General features: G+C 38.5%; 1 protein-coding gene across 1 annotated transcript; it reads right to left on the minus strand.

Annotated features, from left to right (window-relative positions):
• Positions 1-1,859: 1,859 nt before the first annotated feature.
• KIF11 (kinesin family member 11) lies at positions 1,860-21,135 on the minus strand. The gene is made up of 22 exons (XM_069019709.1): positions 20,996-21,135; positions 17,911-18,043; positions 17,704-17,801; positions 17,544-17,622; positions 17,033-17,218; positions 16,827-16,951; positions 14,195-14,285; positions 13,706-13,948; positions 13,502-13,597; positions 12,778-12,866; positions 12,176-12,263; positions 11,223-11,411; positions 9,839-10,046; positions 9,397-9,569; positions 8,980-9,102; positions 7,845-8,003; positions 7,306-7,445; positions 6,415-6,694; positions 5,066-5,288; positions 4,682-4,836; positions 4,248-4,364; positions 1,860-3,557 (listed from the first exon to the last, which is right to left on the minus strand). Exons 1-22 carry the CDS (start codon positions 21,076-21,078, stop codon positions 3,435-3,437), a joined length of 3,201 nt encoding a protein of 1,066 aa, XP_068875810.1. The 5' UTR covers positions 21,079-21,135; the 3' UTR covers positions 1,860-3,434.
• Between the last annotated feature and the right edge of the window lie 195 nt (positions 21,136-21,330).

Here is a 21,330-nt window from a genome sequence, read left to right on the forward strand (position 1 = left end):
ATAAATTTTAAAATACATAGTTAGCAAATATATTTCTTTTCCTGTTTCTAATGCTCTCAAACATTAGAACTTTATTTTCTCCCCTTATTTTTGATGGAAAAGGAATGTTGACTTTATTTTTCCAGCTCTTCCTAGTTTTTTTTCTTTTATCACTCCAAAGAGTTAAAGGCTTCCTCTTATTTCCTCTACCCTTTTAACAGCTAATTGCAATGCTGACTGACACCTAGCAGAATAAAGAAAAGCAGTCTAGCAACTCTGCACCTTCTCCTCACTCCTCTCTAGCTCCATGCAATTGTTTGATACCCAAAATAAAGGCAGTCATCAATAGCAGCCAGTCAAGCTTAGTCTTCTTTTCTCTCTTCAAATAAACATTGCATCCCCCAACAACTCTGATGCAGCAAGTGCTGCAGCTCCCTGATTTCCAGGAGGAAGCAGGAAGTTTCCCTTCCTTTTTCCCGGCTGCTCATTTTTCACTAGAAAAGGAAGCTGGTGACTTAGTTGTCTGTGCTTCTTGTGGCTCTCTTATTGTTCTATCTGCATTTCACCCTTTACAAGCATTTAAACTTATCTTTCCTTATTTAATTTCCCCACATTGTATTCATTGTATCTCAGTTTTTTGTTAAATCAAGAGCTGTCTCACTTAACCATGAATCTAGAATCCAAACAATAATCATCAGATTAATTAGAATGTGGCCATACACTGCAGCCCCACTACAACTCTCCCTCATGCTCAGCTGGCTTGAGTCAGTGTGGGTGTGACCTGGCTAGTTATTCTGTGGAAATGGCTTTGTACCCTTCTTGTAAAGGATGTCTTACACAGGATAAAATCAAACTGCCAGGTAAGTTAGCCTGAACATGGCCATTTCTTCCCTTACGAGTGCACACAAGAAGCAACTGTTGCTTTATTTTTCTTACCATTCTTTTCTTTGTTAAACATCATACAATACACCAAAACAAATTAGCACTGCTTTCTGCTTTGGGCAATGCCCATGTGGTGAGGAACACAGAGAGCAGGCCAGGACAAGAATTTAGTTACCAAAATGGTCTATCAGCCCTGCAGTAAAACCCAAGGCATGGCAGTAGATCATCTTTTACACAAATGCAGCTCTTCATAAAACCACCCCCTACTGAAGCTTGAGTATAGAATTCTGTATATGGAAGCATAAACTCAGTATTAGTTTTTGAAATGTTTTTTTGACAGATGCTTGAGGAAAAGCTTGGCAAACCCCGCATTTCCAAGTCCTGGTTAGCAGGCAGTACCTGAGCTCAGACTAACCTTTAGTGTTAGAGCCATCTAGTGGGAGAGGAGGCACGGACAGAGGCCAGGACACGTTCTGCATCCCAATTTTTCATCCTATTCGGCTTTGGTGTGACCTCTGGATACCTGGGCCAACAGAACAATGATCAGCAGATCACTGCCAGTATTGCAAGCAAAGGACAACACGACTCCAAGGGCTACTTTAGAAAAAGTGTGAAGCAGCCTCTGAAATTCATACACCTGCTAAGGAAAGCAGGCTGTGCCTGCACTGCAGGAATCAAATGGCCGAGGTAGAGTTTCTGAGAGGATAAAGATAGGGAGCACAAAATATGGCATGATTTTGTGGATGCAAGCCTCCTCAGTCATTGGCTATTCCAGTTTGTTCATACTAATCCTGTTGACTCCACAGGGAAAATGTAGTAGGGTGAAAGGCTTGCACAAGCCTCTCCCATTTGGTTTAGGCTATTCAGTACAGCTGTGGGATCAACCCTTGCGGTTGAATTTTAGTTAATAAATGATTTCTTGAACCACTGTGGAAGATTATGCTAATATCTAGTCAGTGTTAACAGGCATGTGGTAAAAGAAAATGGATCCCAGACCCTGGAGAATTAAGCCCATTAAGTTTTAGGTGCCAGAATTTGACAATACTCCAAACAGACTGAAAAGAGTCTTGCACGTTCCAGTGTTTCAAGTCCCTTACAGCAGGAGAAAGACCCAGTATATAAAGTAGGTACCAAGATGATACTAAGCTGCCTCCCACTTAACCCAAAAAACAAAGCTGTAGTTGTGCTTTAGTCATTTGAAAGGGAATTAATGCTTTTCTTCCTGCTACTAGACTGTCAGAAAGCAATTAGCTTTGCCCACAGCAGTGAATGAGAGGATAAGTAAGAGGCAAGATAGGAGTTCAGAAAGACAACTGATTAATGGTCTCCCTCATACTACAGTACAGAGAAATAGTGCAAGGGCACACTTCAAATGATGTCTTTCTGGCTCTAGCAGCAGGACTGCAAAGTGCTGTCTGAATGGTGTCCAGGGTATAACTAGCTGACATACTTGGTCAAAGACAAATAAATACACGGATCACCTAGTTGAGAAACATCAGTGTAAGCTTGCAAGCTCAACACAGAAAAGGGAACAATCTCTTAAATCATGTTTGGACAATTATCTAAGAATAGTGCTTCAATGTAATTATGGTTACCTTCCAGTGTCTCTCCCTACTCCCATCATAATCTTATTCATCTACTTCTTCAGCATGTTGCAGCTTGAAGTTTTCTTCAAATTTCCAGATAAGGAGCATGAAAAGAGCAGCTGGTCAAATGCTACTGTAGATTACTGGAAATTCACTATTATTATACAACATAGAAGCTGCATTTGTAACCAAGTTTGTGTGTTTTAATGTTAAGTACCTAGATCTTAAAGGAATTCTACCAGTTTGTGATACACAACCTGACTGGCATTGTGTCCCAACCAACACCTCACATCTACAAGTTAAGAGGAAGGTAAGAAAAGTGGGGTTCAAGCAAACAAAAAGCCCAAGACGCAGCAATAAGACTAAATTTCACAGAATGAGGAGGCACTGAAATAAAGCTATTGTCTTTTATGAAACAAGGGAGAGAACAATCCTCTTCTGACAGCACAAGACTTACGACATAGCTGATAACGTTATAGCTAAGTTAAACCTAGCACCATAAGAAAGTTAGGTAAATTACTCTGAGTGAGGTGCTTGTACATTTGTTTTCCATGTATCAATTTATTTGAAGTATCACAGTCAAAAGAGAGGAACTGGAATAAAAAGCAGGTATAAAAATCAGAACAGTTATTTACAGTTAATTCATACATAAAATGGTAACTGATAATTCTAACAAAGAGTATTTCCACATCCCTTTCTGGTATTTTAGATCTATTGAGAAAGAGAAAATAATTTCTTACTTGACAACATACATATATGTTTAGCATAACAGCACCATAATCTGCAGGGTTTTTTTTTCTTAAAACTTCACAAGCTGCAACATATAAAAATGGGACCAAGGCATGAGACTGAGCAGGGACACCTTTTGATTAAACTTTGCATCACTATATCACTATATAGAGAGACAGAGAATTACCAAAAAAGTTATGGCTCAGTAAGACAGTGAGATAGGAATATTTAAAAACAGGGATCTGCAGTGGATATATCTTAGTTCAGCAATCTTAAAGGATGCTTAGATTTCTGAAGAAACTCTTCCGTCATATCCTCTGTTTTGTTCTCCAGTGTAGTTGCAGATTTGTTCTCTTTACCTTTTTTGACACTTCTTTTGTGCTGGGATTTAAAGAAAATACCCAATGTTAAGAGAATACAAAGAAATTAAAGACTTCTTGCTCATGTGCAATGCAGTACATTGTGCCCTGAGAAAAAAAGTTGACATAACTCCCAAAAAAAGGTTCCTAATAGATTGCATTTACTAAAGAGATTGACTGTAGACATACAGAACTTCAGCAGCTATTTTTAAAGGATCCACAACAAGAACACATGCTCTCCCCAGCAAGAAAACCCCTAGACTAACATACCAAGAAGTTTACACTGATACATTGGTAGAGCAAAAGGGTCAGAAGCATTTAAGTAAAAAAAACCCCAACCCATGAAGACTCAAGAATGCCAATATTTCTGTCAGGCCTCTAAGAAAACACCCCACATAATTTCAACTCTTCCATTAACACACATTTCTATAGCAAATTATGACCATTTTCTTCATGCAGGATTATTTGCTGAGGAGTTTTCAGCTGTCTATCCAGCTTGTCAGAAATCCACATTATTTTATCCACTATTAACTGCAACCAGAATCTGCTGTTACTTTAACTCAAGTTTAACAAAGCATTCATTATCTACAAGATTTAAAGGAATTGTGAGACCACACTAAAATATAAGTGACTTGAAACTACAGCGTTGTTACAGAACAATAATATTTCTTCTCTCAAATACATTGCTGTTTTGCTTATCTGTGGAAGTTACCTGGAAAAAAGGAATGCCACCATTTGTGTGGCAATAGACATTTGTATCCATTAAGTATTTGTCACAAGCAAGGCTTTCACTGGATTCTTGCAACTCTCCTTCCTCTTCCAACAGGTCCTAAAACATAAGTTTTTCAGAAAATGTATTTGATGTCTGAATTTCCTCAATGAATTTATTAAGCATAATCAGATCAATCAAAGATATGGAACTTTCATTTTTGGAAAACAGAAGAGAAATCTAAATTATTAGTATCATTGCTTATTTTTCAAGAAAATGTTTTTGTCATAAGCTCAACACACTTGAGTCCAAGTACACCATAAAGCACAAAGGCTTCAACAGCCCTGGGGTTCAAGTCAACCTCCACAAGGGCATGGAAAAACCTCAAAGACGTGAAATTTTCATTCAAGAGCCTCATTTGCCATTTATATACGTACCTGACCTGCATTATCCTCCACCTCCTTTATCACACTGCTTAGCATAGCATCAAGATTTGGTTGCTTTTGCCTTAATTGCTCTAGAAGTATTTCCCGGGGCTCTGTTCTCACAAGTGTGACTGGATAGAAGTAGTCTTTTCTCTGTGGAGTTGTCCCTTTAATGAAGATTTGACACTTTTCAGTGTTTGCTTTAATTTCAAATCCTCAATTATACATCAACTCAATACAGAAATCATGCTTTGTTCAGTCTCCATTCTTTGCACACATCTTAAAAAAAGATGTAAGGCTGCTAGTTATATTTTGGTGACATTAACCTTCACTTACGAATTCTGGAACTCAAATTGTTTTCTGTAAGACAATTTTGTCCCCAGCCTGCTTAAGTACCTGTTGGAATATCCACTTTAAGATCCTCTTGCAGGAAACCATTAACCTGAGTTAGCCCATGCTGTACTTCCTCCTTAAGTGCCAGCTTCTGCTCCACAAGTATCTCCTGATCCACCTTTATCTGATCAAGAAGGCCATTCAGCACCTTCCCCTCAGCAGCCTTTTTTCTGCCAATATGGTCAGCAATTTCAGCTACTGCTTTATCACAGTTTTCTTCATTTTTCTGAAAATGAAACAAAAAAAACCAACCCAAGAACACCAAGTTAACAGGAAAGGTAAGGTTATGGCCTCTTTTCTAAGATGTGGTGCGTGATTAATGACATGACCTGAAACGAAACAACTGAAAGACCTCAAATTGAGAAGTTTCAGTGCCAGTTTTACACTCTCATTTTGAGAGCTACCTTCAGAAGAGAATCAGTTTCTTAGAAAGTATGATCATTTTATAAAGCTAGTCATAAGAATAAAGATGATGCCATCTGGCTCAGATCAGACTCCTCATGCTTCTATGCACAAACCCTGCACAGAATTAGGATATCCAACCGAATGTGAACATCCTACAAGCACAACCTTTATTGCATTTGTAGGGAAAAAGGAAAACATGGTTTTAGCCCCTCCCATTGAAATGAAACTCATGAAATGATCAGCAGGTACAACAAATACAGAGACATCTTGAGACCACAAATGCTTTTAACAGTTTAGAGTTGGACTCGATCCTCAGAGATCCCTTCCAACTCAGAATATTCTGTGATTCTGCGTGAAGGAAGTTTCTGGTTGAGCTTTTCCTCCTGCAAGTTCGCAAAATACTGGATTTGCCTATTTCAACAATAAAACAAGGGTGGGATGGGAAGTTTGTGATGGAAATGAAAAAAAACCAAAAAACCGAGAGAAAAACTCTTATCTAAGAGGCCAGAACTAGTAGATGCTGAAAAGGAATGCTCCCATATTGATTCAATCTGACCAGTAAAGTAATTTGCATCCTCCAGAAAATAGCCTGCATTTGATCACCGTGCATCTCCCAGGGACAGTACTGAAAGATAAAGCTTTAGAATCAGAGATAAACACTACTGAGATGATGTAAAATGCCCAGATTACAAATGCAAGTTAGCTGTATGGCATTAATCATGACACCATTTTTTGAGGTTATGTGCACTTGAAGTTCAAAGTCTCCCTCTTAATTTAGGCTTTTGATTTCCTGATTACATGTATTTAAGCTCAGTAACATGAGTCTGCTATCAAAAAAACCATACTTTTGTTCTGACAATAACCAAGAACTTTCTTCTCGGCTCTACAAATTCTGCAGTAAACTTTGTCTCAGGAGGTTGCATTAGACTCCAAAGGAGTATAGGTACCTTTTGTAAACACTGAAGTTGCTGTTTCTCATCCTTGAATGACAATAGCTGCTGGTTAGTAAAGTTGACCATCTGAGCAGTTGTAAATTCACCCCATGTACTGGTATCCTGAGATACATTTTTGAGATTGCTGAGAAGATGTTGACAGTGGCCATTGGATTCTTCTAGCATTGTCTTGTTTTCAGCATTTATGCTCCTGAGCTCTTGAGAGAAATTATCCAGAGATGCAGTAAATTTGCTGTGATTGGAATTTGCACTGCTGACTAGGTCTGTAGTTTTCCTGCAACAACATATTTGTAAGAGTTCAGAGATTCTGAAAGGTAGATTTTAACACAGTATATTTTTAGAAGAATGAGACCAGAAGCAGTGAAACAGCACAGTTCTATCCAACCAGTTAATTATAACGTTGTTGTTCTACTTAGTAAATTTGCAGCACTTCCAGGAGCAGGATTGTTAAAGAAACCCCCACCAACCAAGAAAGCCCAAAAGAGAACCAAAAGACCCTAACCACAAACTAAGAACAACTTTGGCAAGACCTTAGCTATTCAGTCTGCAATTGAATGGAGCATATTGCAACAGATACATTTTTATGCTTCAAGCTAACCCTTTACAATATGGAGTTCTGAAGTCCAGACACTGAGGGACACCCCTCAGCACATTGCTCCCAAAATGATACATTCTTATGGGATGTGCTCAGGAGACAAGTTTGAGGGAAAGCCTTTCAGAACTAGTTTACTCTGGGGAAAGGCAAACTATGATCTACACTCTGTGTGCAGGCCATGCCCAGCAGGCTTTATAAGCACATAAATATGAAGAGCATCCAATTTTGAAGTTCTCTTCATATATAGTTTATCTTGCATAAGTGTACAACAAAAATAATGCACTCCTTACAGGTGAACATTTTCTTGCATAGCAGTGATGGTGGTCTTCAGGCTTCCATTTTTTGTGAGAACATCAGTTAAGTTCTTCTGAGTCTCCTGAGCAAAGAGGTCGAGCTGGCTTTGCAGTAAAGACATCAATTTGGCTGCGCTCTATTAAGAAAAAACCCACAAGTTTCACTGTTATTCTGCACTTGTTAACAGTCTTAAAGGGTACTTGAATGCCTGAATTAAAAATGCAGAAAATGCAGAGTTTTGCACTTCTAAAGCAGAAGGTACAATTTTTGTCAAGATACAGACTCTTAGCTTTTGGAGACATTTGTAAATGGACATATATTGGATATGCTCACAGCAAGGGGAAGGATTTATTTGTTACATTCCTACATAAACTACTTAAAGCAGCCTAACAAAAAGTAAAAATAATTAGGATCAAGTTACTGTCCTCCTAGCTTTTTTTCTGAAGCAAGTATAATGGTTTACTACCACATAGGAGTTTAAATCAAAGCAAGCAATCACACTTGATGTTAGGATGTTTTCTTACTCTAAGGATACCTTTCTTTGTGCCAACCTCGTCACTTCCACTTCTTCTTTTAAACTGTCACAATTATGCTGGAGCTGAGCAAAGCCAGTGGCTGTTTCTTCCTGTATTTTTTTCAGAGTGAGAAAAAGATCTCCAAAGAAGGTATCCATTTCCTTTTTATGGCCCTCCATCTTAAAAAAAAAGTTTTATTTACAGTTAGATATTTATATCTTTATTCAAGAAACTGATATTTTTTCCCAGCATAATTGATACAGAAACAAACTCTACCCCAAGGAAATTGTCAAAAGGCATTAATGAAGTATTGTGCATACAAGGCAGAGAGTAACACTTGGAACAATCTGAAGTTTGAGACTGGAACTTAGTGTGGGGGCTATTCCAAACAAAATTTGGCATGCAAGGTAAACAAAATAGAAAAGTAGACAAGGTACAGCAAGAGCTGGTAAGCCACGGACTATCTCCTGTCTAAGTCCAATAAAAACCTCTTGGACAAGGAGAGTTGATGTCACATGAGCTGTAATTGACAGGAGGGAAAATTGTTTCAGTAAAAGAAACAGGTCACCAGAAATTTTATCTAATAAAGATAAAAGTGAAAGAAAAAAAAAAAAAAGAAATTAAAGAGGCTGCAGTTCTACACAAGTATCATGAGATAGACTAGAACTATAAATTGAAGCAAAGGACTTTAATAAGCACAATATTGTTTGCATTTACAGTTGTTAACAAGATAAAGCATCGCATTCCCCAGGAATCAAAGGGACTACAGAAAGTTTGGTATGACAGCAGAAAAAATTTGGAGTGGTAAGACTTGTTTAAGTTGACTTTTTTTAGATTTCTAAAATACAGGGGAGAATATATTAAATGTATCATCAAATATTTGTTATATAAAGATTTAAGCATCCATGTTTTACCGTTCTACTGTGGCACTTAGGCAAGCAGCTGTGCCAATACAGGTAACAGGCAAATTTACCACACTTAGGAGAGAAAAAATGTCTGAAAGTTAAAAGGTAGAACTCATGGGACAAGACAAAGGGGAAAAGGCCAGACAAGAAGTGGAAACACTGACATACTGCAGAAAAACAAAGGACATGTTATCTGTAAATTAAATAAAATAGAAGAGCACAAGGCAAAGAGGCAGGTTTTGTGCATTACCTGGTCAGCCACAGCAGAATATTTCTTCATGTTACTCTGAAACTGACAGTTTAACCCCAAGACAAATTCTACCACTGGTGTCAAGCTATTTACTGCTCTTCCTAATCCAGTTTTGTGCTCCTCCTAGGAAGAGGGGGAAAAAAAAAGTAAACCAGAATATGGCTGTTCCTTCATCTACATTTGTAAGAAGCTACTATGTACATACCCATGTGCTCTGTAATGACAGTATATGCTATACAGTATACTACCCCCTGTGGGGGTGACATGGAAGGGGAAGTGGGGAGGGACATAATCATGGTTAGGTGGTAAAGCAGATACAGGTAAAGAGCATCAGAAAAAAAAATCTATATATTTACAGAACCCTTTTGATCAAAACCAATTTTAAGTATCTAAGTAAGAGTATGCAAATGTACTAACAATTAATCTCAGCAGTTCAGCTTTACAATCAAGTGATAGATTCTCATGCTGTATTATTTTTTCAGACATGTGAGAAACTTCGGTAGACACCAAGTCTTTAAAAGAGGCAAAAGATGCTGATACAACTGATGCAAGAATATCTGCTGTAGAAGAACTGGTAGACAGGAGGTCACCTACAAAAAAAAAATCAAGAGTTACAAATTTTTTTGAAGTTCCACTGTAAAATAGGAACTCTTTTTATTGCCCATCACCTTAATGCCCCTTACAGCACAGGAAGGCTGTGGATCATCCCAGATACATTACTACTGGTGCAACTGTAATCATTATGTCACTTAAATAAAGCCAGTTCTCCTTTCCTAAAACAGATACATTTTAGGAAGTGGTCTTTGAGATCACTGTTGCAAAAATTCAGGATGACTACTGATACAGGTATTACACTTACCTATAAAATTTGTGTAAAATGTCAACATCTGTTGCTGTTTCAAACTGTTTTCAGTAATTGAATCTTGTATTTTGCTGAACAAAGCATTCATCTGTCCTGCAAATGTATTTTGGACAACAGCATTGTGCTGATCAACAGCCTTCTTACGGTCCAGTTTTGCATGGAGCCCAGATACATCTCTTGTAGTTTCTTCCACTGTACTAAGTAACTATAATTTTTAAAGTTATTTTAGTAAGTCTTTAAACAAGGAGTCAAACATATATTATATAAGGAAAAGCAACAATAGTTCTGACTTAAAGGAGTTAACTCTCTAGGAAGACAGGTATTTCCCTTTGCATCATCAAATTACAACTGTTCCAGACCCTGCTGTTATGTCATTTATACTTTTAGAACATGGGAAAAAGTTACCTACTAGAGAACATTTGGTCTGGCTTTAAAATCAAAGCATTAATAAATTACTTCCTCAGTATTTAAGGAATTAAGGTATAATTTATCCCAGAATAGTAACTGAAAAATACCTAAGGAGTTCAACTTTTTTCTGAACAGTCTGATAGTAAATACATTCTTTAATGTAGTATTCAAACAAGAGGTTTCTAGTACTAGTCCTGTGATAAATAATTTAGAATTCATACAAATAGTGGAGTCCTGGTTTTGTAGTGAGCATAAATAATTTTTGCACCTATTTGTCTCACACAAACACTCCACAACCCACATGTAAAAACCAGGCATTCCCTCCCAATCTTACAGGAATCCAAATAGAAAGAAATTGTCATGGTGCCTGAAGATACAAGTTTCATCACTTTGCAGTTTAAATAGCAGGACACCCTCTCTCCCTAACCTCAAGTCTTTTTTGATAGTTACAACCAATCTACAAACACACCAAAGCCATACCCTAAAACACAGAGGGCAACACTAGTCAAAGCTTTTTGCTATTTTTCTACCCCAGTTCACAGAATGGTTTGGGTTGGAAGGGACATTAAAGATCATCTAATTCTAAGCCTCCTGCCATGGGCAGGGACATGTTCCACTAGACCAGCTTCTTCAGTTACGTATAATTTACTGTTTTGCAGGACCTCTTGTAAGATTTTGAAAGAAAATTACTTATTCTGCAAAACAACTCATGATAATAGATACTGCAAAGCACTGGAACTCCCATGACAAACTGGCCTGAGGTAAAGTTAGTTTCAGACCAACCAGAGTGTTTAGCAGTCAACTGTCAATACTACCACACAAAGTCCTGCAATCTAATCCTAGTTTTCCATCTTAAATTCAGGTCTTGTCCCACTCACATCATGCTTTACCAACAACTGGGTTTCCTTGAATAGCCCATGAAACTCCTAAACATAGGAAGCTGATTTACAGTAGGTACAAGAACTGTGACAACCTTGCTAGCTGTGCCATGAAGTTTTTGTTCAGTATTTTCCAAAACTGAAACCACATATTCTTCTTCTGCCAGCTGAACCTTGGTTTCTTGTAGATCTTTTTGGGTTTCTTCCAGTTCTTTCTCCTTGATTTGCAGATCTGTTTTACATTGTTCAAGTTCATTTTTACTGACTCTGAATAGTTCAGTGACCTAAATAGGAAGACAATCATCAAAAAGACAACATCACTTTTTAAAAATTTGACAGCCTCATTTCACATCTCTCAAATTATGTGACAATGCCAAAAGGCAAATTGTCATCTAGCAACGTAATTTCAGCTGTAGGACTCAGGTCTTAAACCTAAACTACAGGTTTGTATAGTCTTTGTAATCACTGAAAATATCAAGCCAACCATTCTCACTCACTGTAATAATCCCTTGCTTCCCCTCTCAAAATACAAGAGCAAACTACTGTTACAGCACAAGGAAAATAAACCCACCAAACAAACATAACCAGATAGATCAAAAAGCATCAGTAAAGCTGATTACATAGAAGAGTTACATATACCAGCAAATTAATATCTACATTTTTCTTAAACAAGGAGCTCCAATTTTCATGTAGTTTGTTAATGGGAGCTCATGACCTCTCTTCCCATATTCTTTGCTCCTAAGCAGATGCCTGTCAACTGAGATACCATTTTACAAGCAGATTTTTGGCTGAAAATGTAGCAAAGCAAATTATAGTAGTAGACATGAAAACAGCTTTAGAAATAAATATTGCAACCTGCAATTTCATATATGTTATTTCAAATTCCTAACTTCAAGGACTAGGAAGCTAATTGGGGAACTTTAAGAACAACAATAAAAAGAATCTTCTGACTGTTCCCTCCTCAAACTTTTTTCTGCCTTTTGAAAGGAGCAATGAATTTCTTCCATTTTTTGGCAGATTTAAGACACAGTTGAAAAATATCACTTACCCTTTTCACTTCTTCCTCCATGACACTGATTTTGTCAATATACTCTGTAATTTGTTCTTCCTGAACCGTCAGCTTTCCATTAAGGGCTCTCAAGCAAGGATTAAAATAAACAAACAAATTAGAAAAGTAAGAGGCAATTTCAAGATTTTTCACTACATTTTCAGTAATTTCAAAAAATAAGTACTGCTAAATTCTATATGAATAGCAGGTAATTTTTACTTAAGGCAGAAAAGATTTACGATAATTTTCCATTGCAAACTTTCTATGCAAACTACCCCTATTAAAAGTGAAGTTAAATATATCAAGTTTGCTTTCCTGTATGAGCTTCCACTGAAAAAAAAAAGGTTGCATGTGTAAACCTGCATGCTGGGTAATGCTTATGGTAAATTCCACACATACATAAATTCCTCAGTGCAAGCCTATTCGATTTTATCTGTATAATAGTTAATTTCAAAAGAACAAGTTGACCAAACAGTTCAGTTTTCCTAACTATCTTCAACTTTCTGGATTGAAAACAGATCTGAAGGTATTCCTGTATAAGGATAGGTGCCCAGTATCTCAGATTTGTTGCTAGTTTTTTTATAGAAATTTTGCACACATACTCATAGTTTTCAAGAGAAATATAGACTCCATTTTTCTCTCGTGCAGCAGCAAGGTCTCGCTTCAGACGCTCAATCTCTTCAGTGTATTCCTGCATAAAGAAACAATCCCATGTGAACCTGAAAATTTCTATTTCAGTTCTGATATTCAGCTTAACAGATACTTCACAAAGGTAGTGCTCTACAGAAGTTTTGCATAAACATAAGAGCAAAGCACTTCACTTCTGTTCTAGGTTCAGTATAGCACCATTAAAATTCATATCATTGGACATATATTGGCTATATGTAGAGCATAGAAACCTTCCATTTGAAGGTCATACTTGGTTACATTTAGCAGCTTACAATGGGAATCACACCTTTGTTAGGGGCAGAGCTACTTTACATTGGCTCTCCACTTGTACTTACTGACAAGTTCACTTTAATTCAGGCACTTTCTAGGGAAAGTGCAAAATTGCAGACATGTAATACCCACAGTCACAGCTAGTAGCAATAGCCCTCTGTTCAACTTTAGTCTTATTAACAGCTCCAATATCTACAGGGACTAATGCTACACCAGTGCAGCTCTAGTTTAAAAGCATCAGTTCAGTAATTAAAATCACTTCAGAAAAGCACTGCTACTAGTTTCAGCTTCTCCCATACTCCTAACTCCCACACAGTAAAAACTACATTAATAAAAAGTCAAGCCTAACCTGTAACTTCATTTTGTAAGCTATATATGTCTTGTTACCTTAATAAGAGCTTTTTTTGTTAGCTTCTGATTAACTTCAGGCTTGTTCATTATGTTCTTTGCTCTATGGGCATATTCCAGTGTACTCAATGTTTCCTGTGAAAAACAGATGTAACACTAGGTCAAGCTGTGGAATTAACTCATACTTTTGTATCATTAGCAAAATATTTATTTTAGGAAGAGGTTTTCAGACTTTAAATTTACCTCAAGATTTACAGATGCAGGCGAAACTGTGGCAATTATTGATGTTTTCGTCCGTCCTCCAAGAGAGTCTTGAAGGATTCTTGTGAGTTTAGATTCCCTGTATGGAATATGAGGGGCTCTTTCCACTAGAGCAGTAATAACTCTTCCTAGTGTCAGCAGAGATTGGTTGATATTTCCAGCTTCACGAGCTCTCTTGTCAACTGCCCCTGATCGACCAATGTTTTCACTTCCTGCAAGATCCACCTGAAAGGCAGGTTATGCTTCTGTCTCAAGCACCCCGAAGAATGCTTGCCCCAAAGTCTTGCAGAACACATAAAGCTTTTCAGGAGACAATGGGGTGACAAATGGGACTGACATTTTTCAGAGTGACAAAGAGACTTCATATCACTTTATGAAAACAATCATTTTCCCCTTATCAGGAAAAAAACTCTCATAAGCTCTAGTCCATGACTAAAAATTCTATCAATGACATTTAGTTCAAATACTTACCAAGTTTAGCTTCCCAATTTTAACAAGTTCTTCTCCATCTACTGTTGTTTCTTTCATATGGATGGTAATTGAAAACACAGAGTGGGAACGGCTGCAAAAGAAACCAGTTTCAGATGTTCCATTAAAACCAAATATCTACTTGTTATATGACTGCTGCAAGTTCTGTGCTCTTTATAGAGAATACATTTAGCCCATGAACTGCAAATTACATTTTCAATACACAAAGTTATTCTGCCAAGTACAATTTTGTGTGTGTACATATGAATGTGGTATTTAAAACCAGTGCTGAAGCAACTGGATGACATTGGACTCATTCAGTCCTGATAAATTTTATTTTATTTCAAGGAAAAGCAAGAGAAATGCCTTGATTTTGCTTACATTTGTGTATTCTCAACTCACAAGCATCTCATGAAAACTGACTTGTAGATTTTTTTTTTTTCAGTCCTTATGCTAAGAGCAGTTTCACAGAATGTGAGCTTAAGGAACATAACTTTCTTTATCCAGCCAAAGAAAATTCAGCAGCTAGCTGAATCCAGTATTAAAAATTTAGAAGTCCAATTAATTTTTCAATCAAAAATAGTAATACAATTGAAGATAACAGAATCATGGAATGGTTTCATCGAGCTCCAACCCTCCTACTATGGGCAAGGATACCTTCCACAGACTAGGCTGCTCAAAATCCCATCCAACCTGGCCTTGGACACTTCTAGGGATGGAACATTCATAATTTCTCTGGGCAACATGTTCCAGTGTTTCACCACTCTCATAGTAAAGATGATTTTAGGTCGAGTTTATTCCTTTAATAAGTTCTTACGACACGAAGCTGACACATATAGAAAGCCACAGACATCAAATTACACCAGTCTGACCATATATAGAACAACACTTCAGGCACAATGAATTCTCAAAATTCCCTGGAATCTCAGACAAAATAAGTTCTGTGTTCTAATCAGTGGTAGAAAATACCCATTTCCTTCCACCAGTAGTCAGACATGCTCAGTATACCTTGAAATCAAAATGCAATTACAGGCAGGGTACATTCCTTACTGTTGCAACACTTGACCACTACTTGTTCACAGTGACAGATATCACATCTGCAGCTCAAGAATGTGAAGGCAGTAATAAAAAGAATGCTGTTTTTTACCCAGGTGCTTCTATCACATTCTATGACCTGCAACCATATGAAGCAGCCCTTATTGCCATACAACCTTATCCCCAACTTCCACAACCTACTTTACAAATTTTGCAGAAGCTAGATTTTGAAATGAGGGTCTTGTGATGATCTGTAAAAAGCTGATCTTAGCAGCATTTTGAAATTACAAACTTCAGTAACAAATCCTGATGTATTGTTTTCTACTGCTGGTGAGGAGAGGAAAGGATACTCAAGACTCTTACAGCAAGTTTATTTAGTAAATTGGACTGGCCAAAACACCCAACCACCAAGAACAGCTAGAATAAAGACAACCCACCTCTCTGATACAAGTATATCAACAAAACATCTTCCAAAATTGAAAGGAACCTTCTTTTTGAAAATGTACAGTATCTACTGCAAGGAGTATTTATCTCATGCTAGTACATACGATGCATTTTACTTATTATCTGTCAGATTTAGGTCTTCTGTTTTCATAGGCATAGAAAGCTTTGAAAATGCTCACTTCATAACTTTGAGTTAAACTTCAATATTCTAGACATCTAATTAAGAACATTATGATGCTTTTATCTCAGCTACAGTTATGTGGAATTTCAGGGCTACTGTTCCAAGTAGACACCGCAAATTTTCAAAGGATGTATTAATTACAAGGTAGGCAAACCCTTAACAAGAGGGGAAGTTTACGTTAAAAACAATGCAGGGAGAAACAGGTTGTCCATTTTTAACTTGAGAAGCATTCAGATTTTATGATGTTCTTTCTACTGGATTTTTTGGGTTGGAGTTAGTTTTCTTCGGAGTGGCTGTTAGGGAGCTGTGTTTTGGATTTGTGCTGCATATAGGTTTGATAATACAGAGATGTGACAATGGCAAGGAGGTTCAGAGTGCATGGGAGGCTGGGAGCAGACACAGTCAGGACAGGTGACTCTGAATTACCAAAGGGATATTCCAGACCATATGGCATCATGCTCAGTATATAAAGTGGGGGAAGAGGGAGGAAGAGGGGAGAGAACATTTGGAGTGATGGCATTTGTCTTCCCAAGTCACTGTTACACATGATGGGGCCCTACTCTCATGGAGATGGATGAATCATGGGAAGCAGTGAATTAATTTCTGCTTTGCTTGTGTGCACAGCTTTTGCTGTCCCTATTAAACTGTCTTTATCTCAACCCATGAGTGTTCCAGCTTTTAGACTTCCAGTTCTCTCCCCCAATCCTGCAGGTGGGGGAGTGAGTGAGTGGCTGGGTGGGCTTGGCTGCTGGCTGGGGTCAAACCATGATACCCCTTCATATGCCTACTGCAATCATCCCACAGCATGTAATAAGGAAGAAATTGTAACTCTGGCTTTCTAACCCACATTTGACAGCCTGCACTGTGATAACAATCTCAAGATGATGTCACATTTGCACTAGCTTCTTACTTCTTCAGTAAGATTCTGTTTAAGAAAGAACAAAACAAGGTTTCTGAAATGGGGAAGATTTGTACCTGGAATATGCGTTCATGTAAGTAGCTGCAGTTGTTCTTTTGGCTGCACCCCTTTCCAGGATTTGGTAAACTTGATTTTTGTTGTGTACAGTTACTTCTTCCAAGCCTTTAATAATTACACCCCTCTGTCAGAAAGTAATACATGCTTATTATATGTCTCTCAACAATCCTGAAAGCCTCAAAATAACAAATTTTGTAGCACTAACCTTGTTTCGAGGATCATCAAACATCTGCAGTCTTTCTCCGACATCAGGAGTAGGATTCAGAAGATCAAAAAGCTCCTCATTATAGATTTCCAAAAGAGAGACTTTCACTGAAAATTCTGTACCATTCTCTGTGAGTTTTTCAAATATTTGATGCAATGTACGGGGTATGATACCTGCTAGTGGATCCTATAAATTAAAAAGAAATATTTGATTTATAAGTGTACTGAAAGAGATTTGTAGTTAGGGGGTAGAGTTTCAACTAAACAGTCTGATTGGATATAAACAAGAATAAAGATGACCTTCCATATAAAAATCGCCATGAGTTGAATGCAATACATTAAAGATGTAAAGTTGTGCTTCTCATATATATGAACAAGACTATTTGTTAATCTACAAACATTGAAGGCAAGTCAGCTTCTGAAAGGCATCAGCTTTTGGTTTTCTTTAGCCTTCTGCAGTTTCCAGCTTTGAACTACAGTACAGACAAGAAATCTCAGGAGTGAAAAAATACCTCTTCCCAAGTATATTCTTCATTAGGTGACCGCTCCCCTTCCATTGTGAAGGTCTTACCAGTACCAGTTTGGCCATAACTGTGAGAATAAAAATAAAAATGTAAACAAGTAACTAAAATACAAATAAAATTTCCTAATACTAATTAGCAGCTTACTTACGCAAACACTGTACAGTTGTAGCCCATAATAACTTCATCCAAAATGGGACACACAACACTCCGGTATACATCAATCTGCTTTGCCTGAGCTCCAAAAACCTATTGACACAAAGATAACACATCTGATTTATCCATACAATAATGTATAACATCACACTAAGTACTAGTTTGTTTCTAGAAGTCCTCAACTTGACAAGCAGTTACCGACCATATCAAATGTGTAAGTCTTTCTTGATGACTTATCTGTCACTCCTCCAGTGCGGACACTGACTTCCTTTCTTGCTTGATCACAGTCTACGACAGCATAGGAGCTCGCTCTAAGTTCTGAGGCGTTAAAAGGCCTAAAAGGACAGGAGTCAGGAATATCGGATTGAAATCATTACTAACAAGAATATAAACAGATGAAGCAGTAATATCACTCAGTTTAAGGCTCTAGAACAGTATAACTGGGCAAAAAGAACAAAGTTTTTAACTTTATCTGTTTAATAATTGTTTAAGAAAAAATGCCACAATTTGGCAGTTTACAGACCATTTCTCCTTTCTTCCACTGCGAGACAACTCAGGTATCTATAGCTTTTTGTTATATACATATTTTTAACAAGCCTATAACCACGTTTAAGATCATTTAGATGGGCACATAGCTAACAGGCATTAGAACATGTTCAGATCCAGGGTGTAGAAGATCAAGCATACCAAACAGTTGTCTAAGTAAGACAACTTCAAAAAAAAGAAAAACACTTATACATGCAAGTTGATGACACAACACTCTAAAGCACCAAAAATACCAAGAGACCCTACTAATTGCAGGACAGTAAACATCAATACCAGAATCTTCATAATGCTGATGCATCTAATAGTATTTAATAAGACAGACAGAATCATCAGATTTGGGGCTAGGGGGAAAGTCCAAGTTAATTTGAAGTCAACCATAGTAAAAAGGTTTAAGAGGTACAATAAAACTTTTGAACTTTACAGTGAGCATTTTGTTCCACCACTAAGTTAATTCAAACGTGGTGCACACCATTTTCCTTAAAGAGACATTTGCCACTATTTCTCCTGAAATGTATGGAAATGTCCTAAAAAGCATGAAACCCTATTTTATTCTCCATATAGTAGTGCAACTGCACTGAATGTCTAAGCTACCCATATAGCTGACCTGAGCAGTCAACTTGAAAATATAACTTTTACAATCTTGTACTCTCTAAAATATCTTGAATCTAGAGACACTTCAGATGCTCTTTAAAGTATATTGATAAAGAAAAAAAAAAAACAAGAAAAGCACAAGCACACGGCACCTCGAGTTTCCTAAACCTTGTGGCTAACATTTCTCCCTCCATCTATCACTGAGGCTGAAGTGTCAGATTCTAAACAGACCATGGGACACTGGGGTGCAAGATCAACTGATGACAACAGAAAATCACTAAAATCTTGTTCACAGGAGCAAGCTACAGCTTCAGCTTCATGACTTTTAAAGTAACAGAAGGCCAAACAATGAACATATTCTGCTGTGTAACCATGTAACAACCAGTCCATCGCAGGAGGAACAACAGCCCATAGCTGTGATATTAGGGGAACAATTTAGCTGGGCTGATGCAGGAATACAGATCATTACTACTACATAAGCAGCTGCCTAGTATGCCATGGAGACATTTGATCTCAGGTTCATTCCCTTAGGTATAAAGCACATTATAACAATGCTAATGCATGTACTTTGAGTTTCCAAATTCATGTTTTACCGAAGCTCAGTAAATGCGTTGCTTGAAAAGATTTTTTGATATGCCCAGACTGATCAGGTTTTGGAAACAAATTAGGACACCAAAGAACACAGTTGCATCTACCTTCATGTCTGTAAGGTAAGGAGAATCTAACTTGATGAAAAAGAAAAACAAAAAGGTGGAAGAAACATTTACTAGCTCAAATAAACTGAAGCTATTAAAAAAAAAAAGCTCCACAAGGGGCAAGAGCAAGGGTTGGCAATAAAGTTTTTAGAGGTTAGAAACTAACTCTTGACACAGCAATTAGTCTGTGAGCTGCAAAAAATGCAGAACACTACACCATGGACAGTCCTAATGCTACTGTCATAGTGAGCATTATATTTAGTTAAAATAGATACTAATACTTAACGAAGCTATTCCAGAACAATTACAAAAGATAAAAACAGTTACTCTTGACGTATTTCAAATACAATTGCTTCAATAAACTTATTCTTTTGCAATAGCCTTGACTCACATCAACATTTTCACAAATCCCACAACACTTGTTTCAGAAGCTTTCCAGTTGCACTACAAAGATAAGGCTAAATTAATTTTAATTTCTATATTAATTCTGCATCTGTAAACGCAGAACTCGTAAGCTTGAGAATGTGACTGCAAAAGGCATTAAAACATAATATGTAAGCTAATATTTGCAGGTCTGGCTCAAAAAAACCCCAACTTCTAATGGTGTTTTAAACACTACACTTAATGCATTACCAGTATTACAGTTTTAACATACAATGTTTTAAGATTATTTAAGATCTAGTATCAATAAGCAATTCTTCAAAGCCACCTCAGAATTATAAAGAGAACCTAATTTTATGGTACATGAAACTTACCACTTCATACCAAAAAGTAAATTAATCTCATCAGCCAAGACATTTGGTCATGCAGACTGGAAAGTCTGCATCAATCAAGTTATTTGACAGAAATACCGCAGCGGGTATACGTATATATATAGCAACAATTTTAGCTGTTAAAACTCAGCGACTTCCTAAAGGAGCTCACAGAAGGGCAAAATTCAGCATGGGTTTTTGTGTGTCTCGGATATCAGTCATACTAATTCTACGTAGCTCTTCTTGAGCTTCCTACGCAGCTTCATACTGGGTGTGCGCTGAATCAAGTTCGGAAACTGCAGCTTTTTGCCTTTTTGAGCAATAAGAAATCACTCACAGCAGCTTTACTTCTGGGGAAGTGCCGCTTCCCCGCGGGACACACGGGGCCGCCTCACCCGCGGACCGGCAGCTCCCAGCGCAGTGCCGAGACCGCTCAGGGGTACGGGCGGCTCCCTCGCAGCGATCCCTCCAGGCAGACACAGCGATCCCCCGGGGCACGCGTCCGCAGCCGGACACAGCGGCCCAGCAGACCCACAGGTGCACGGTGCATATCACACGGCGGCCGCCTCGGCCCGCCGGCCACGCGGGCTGTCAGGAGCGCAGCGCAGAGAACGTCTGGGCCCGAGTCCCGGAGGCACCGACGCGCGACCTCCCCCAAGGGCCAGCCCCCAACGCTCGCCCAGAGAAGAGCTGCCGCGCGTACCTGCACCGCACCACCACCTGGATGTTCTTGCCCTTCTCCTCCTTCTTGGTAGTGCCGCCGCCCTGAGGGCCAGAGGAAGCCATGGCGGGAGGGGTTCGGGACAGAGCCGCTACCGCGGAGCCGGAGCTCGGATCGGCCGCGCGCGCCGCCGCCACTGCCGCTTTGAACCGCGCACCGCCCGGCCCGGCCAATCAGCGGCGGCCCCGGGGCACCACGGGACGGGATTTCAAATCCTGGGGGTGGCGCGCGGCAGGAGCGGCGGTGCTGCCCCGCCCTGAGCGTGTCGGGCCTGTTGCCGGGACCGTGAGGTAGGTGGGCTGGGCTTGGGCTGGGCT

This window comes from Aphelocoma coerulescens, chromosome 6, assembly GCF_041296385.1.
Source record: "Aphelocoma coerulescens isolate FSJ_1873_10779 chromosome 6, UR_Acoe_1.0, whole genome shotgun sequence".
Lineage (NCBI taxonomy): Eukaryota > Metazoa > Chordata > Aves > Passeriformes > Corvidae > Aphelocoma > Aphelocoma coerulescens.

Excerpts from the sequence above, each read along its gene's own strand:
- KIF11 (XM_069019709.1), bottom strand. The coding sequence starts at position 21,078 with ATGGCTTCCTCTGGCCCTCAGGGCGGCGGCACTACCAAGAAGGAGGAG. Across the intron at positions 16,952-17,032 it reads TTGATGATCCTCGAAACAAG|AGGGGTGTAATTATTAAAGG; the intron begins GTTAGTGCTACA and ends ACTTTCTGACAG. Across the intron at positions 3,558-4,247 it reads GTGGCATTCCTTTTTTCCAG|CACAAAAGAAGTGTCAAAAA; the intron begins GTAACTTCCACA and ends TTTAAATCCCAG.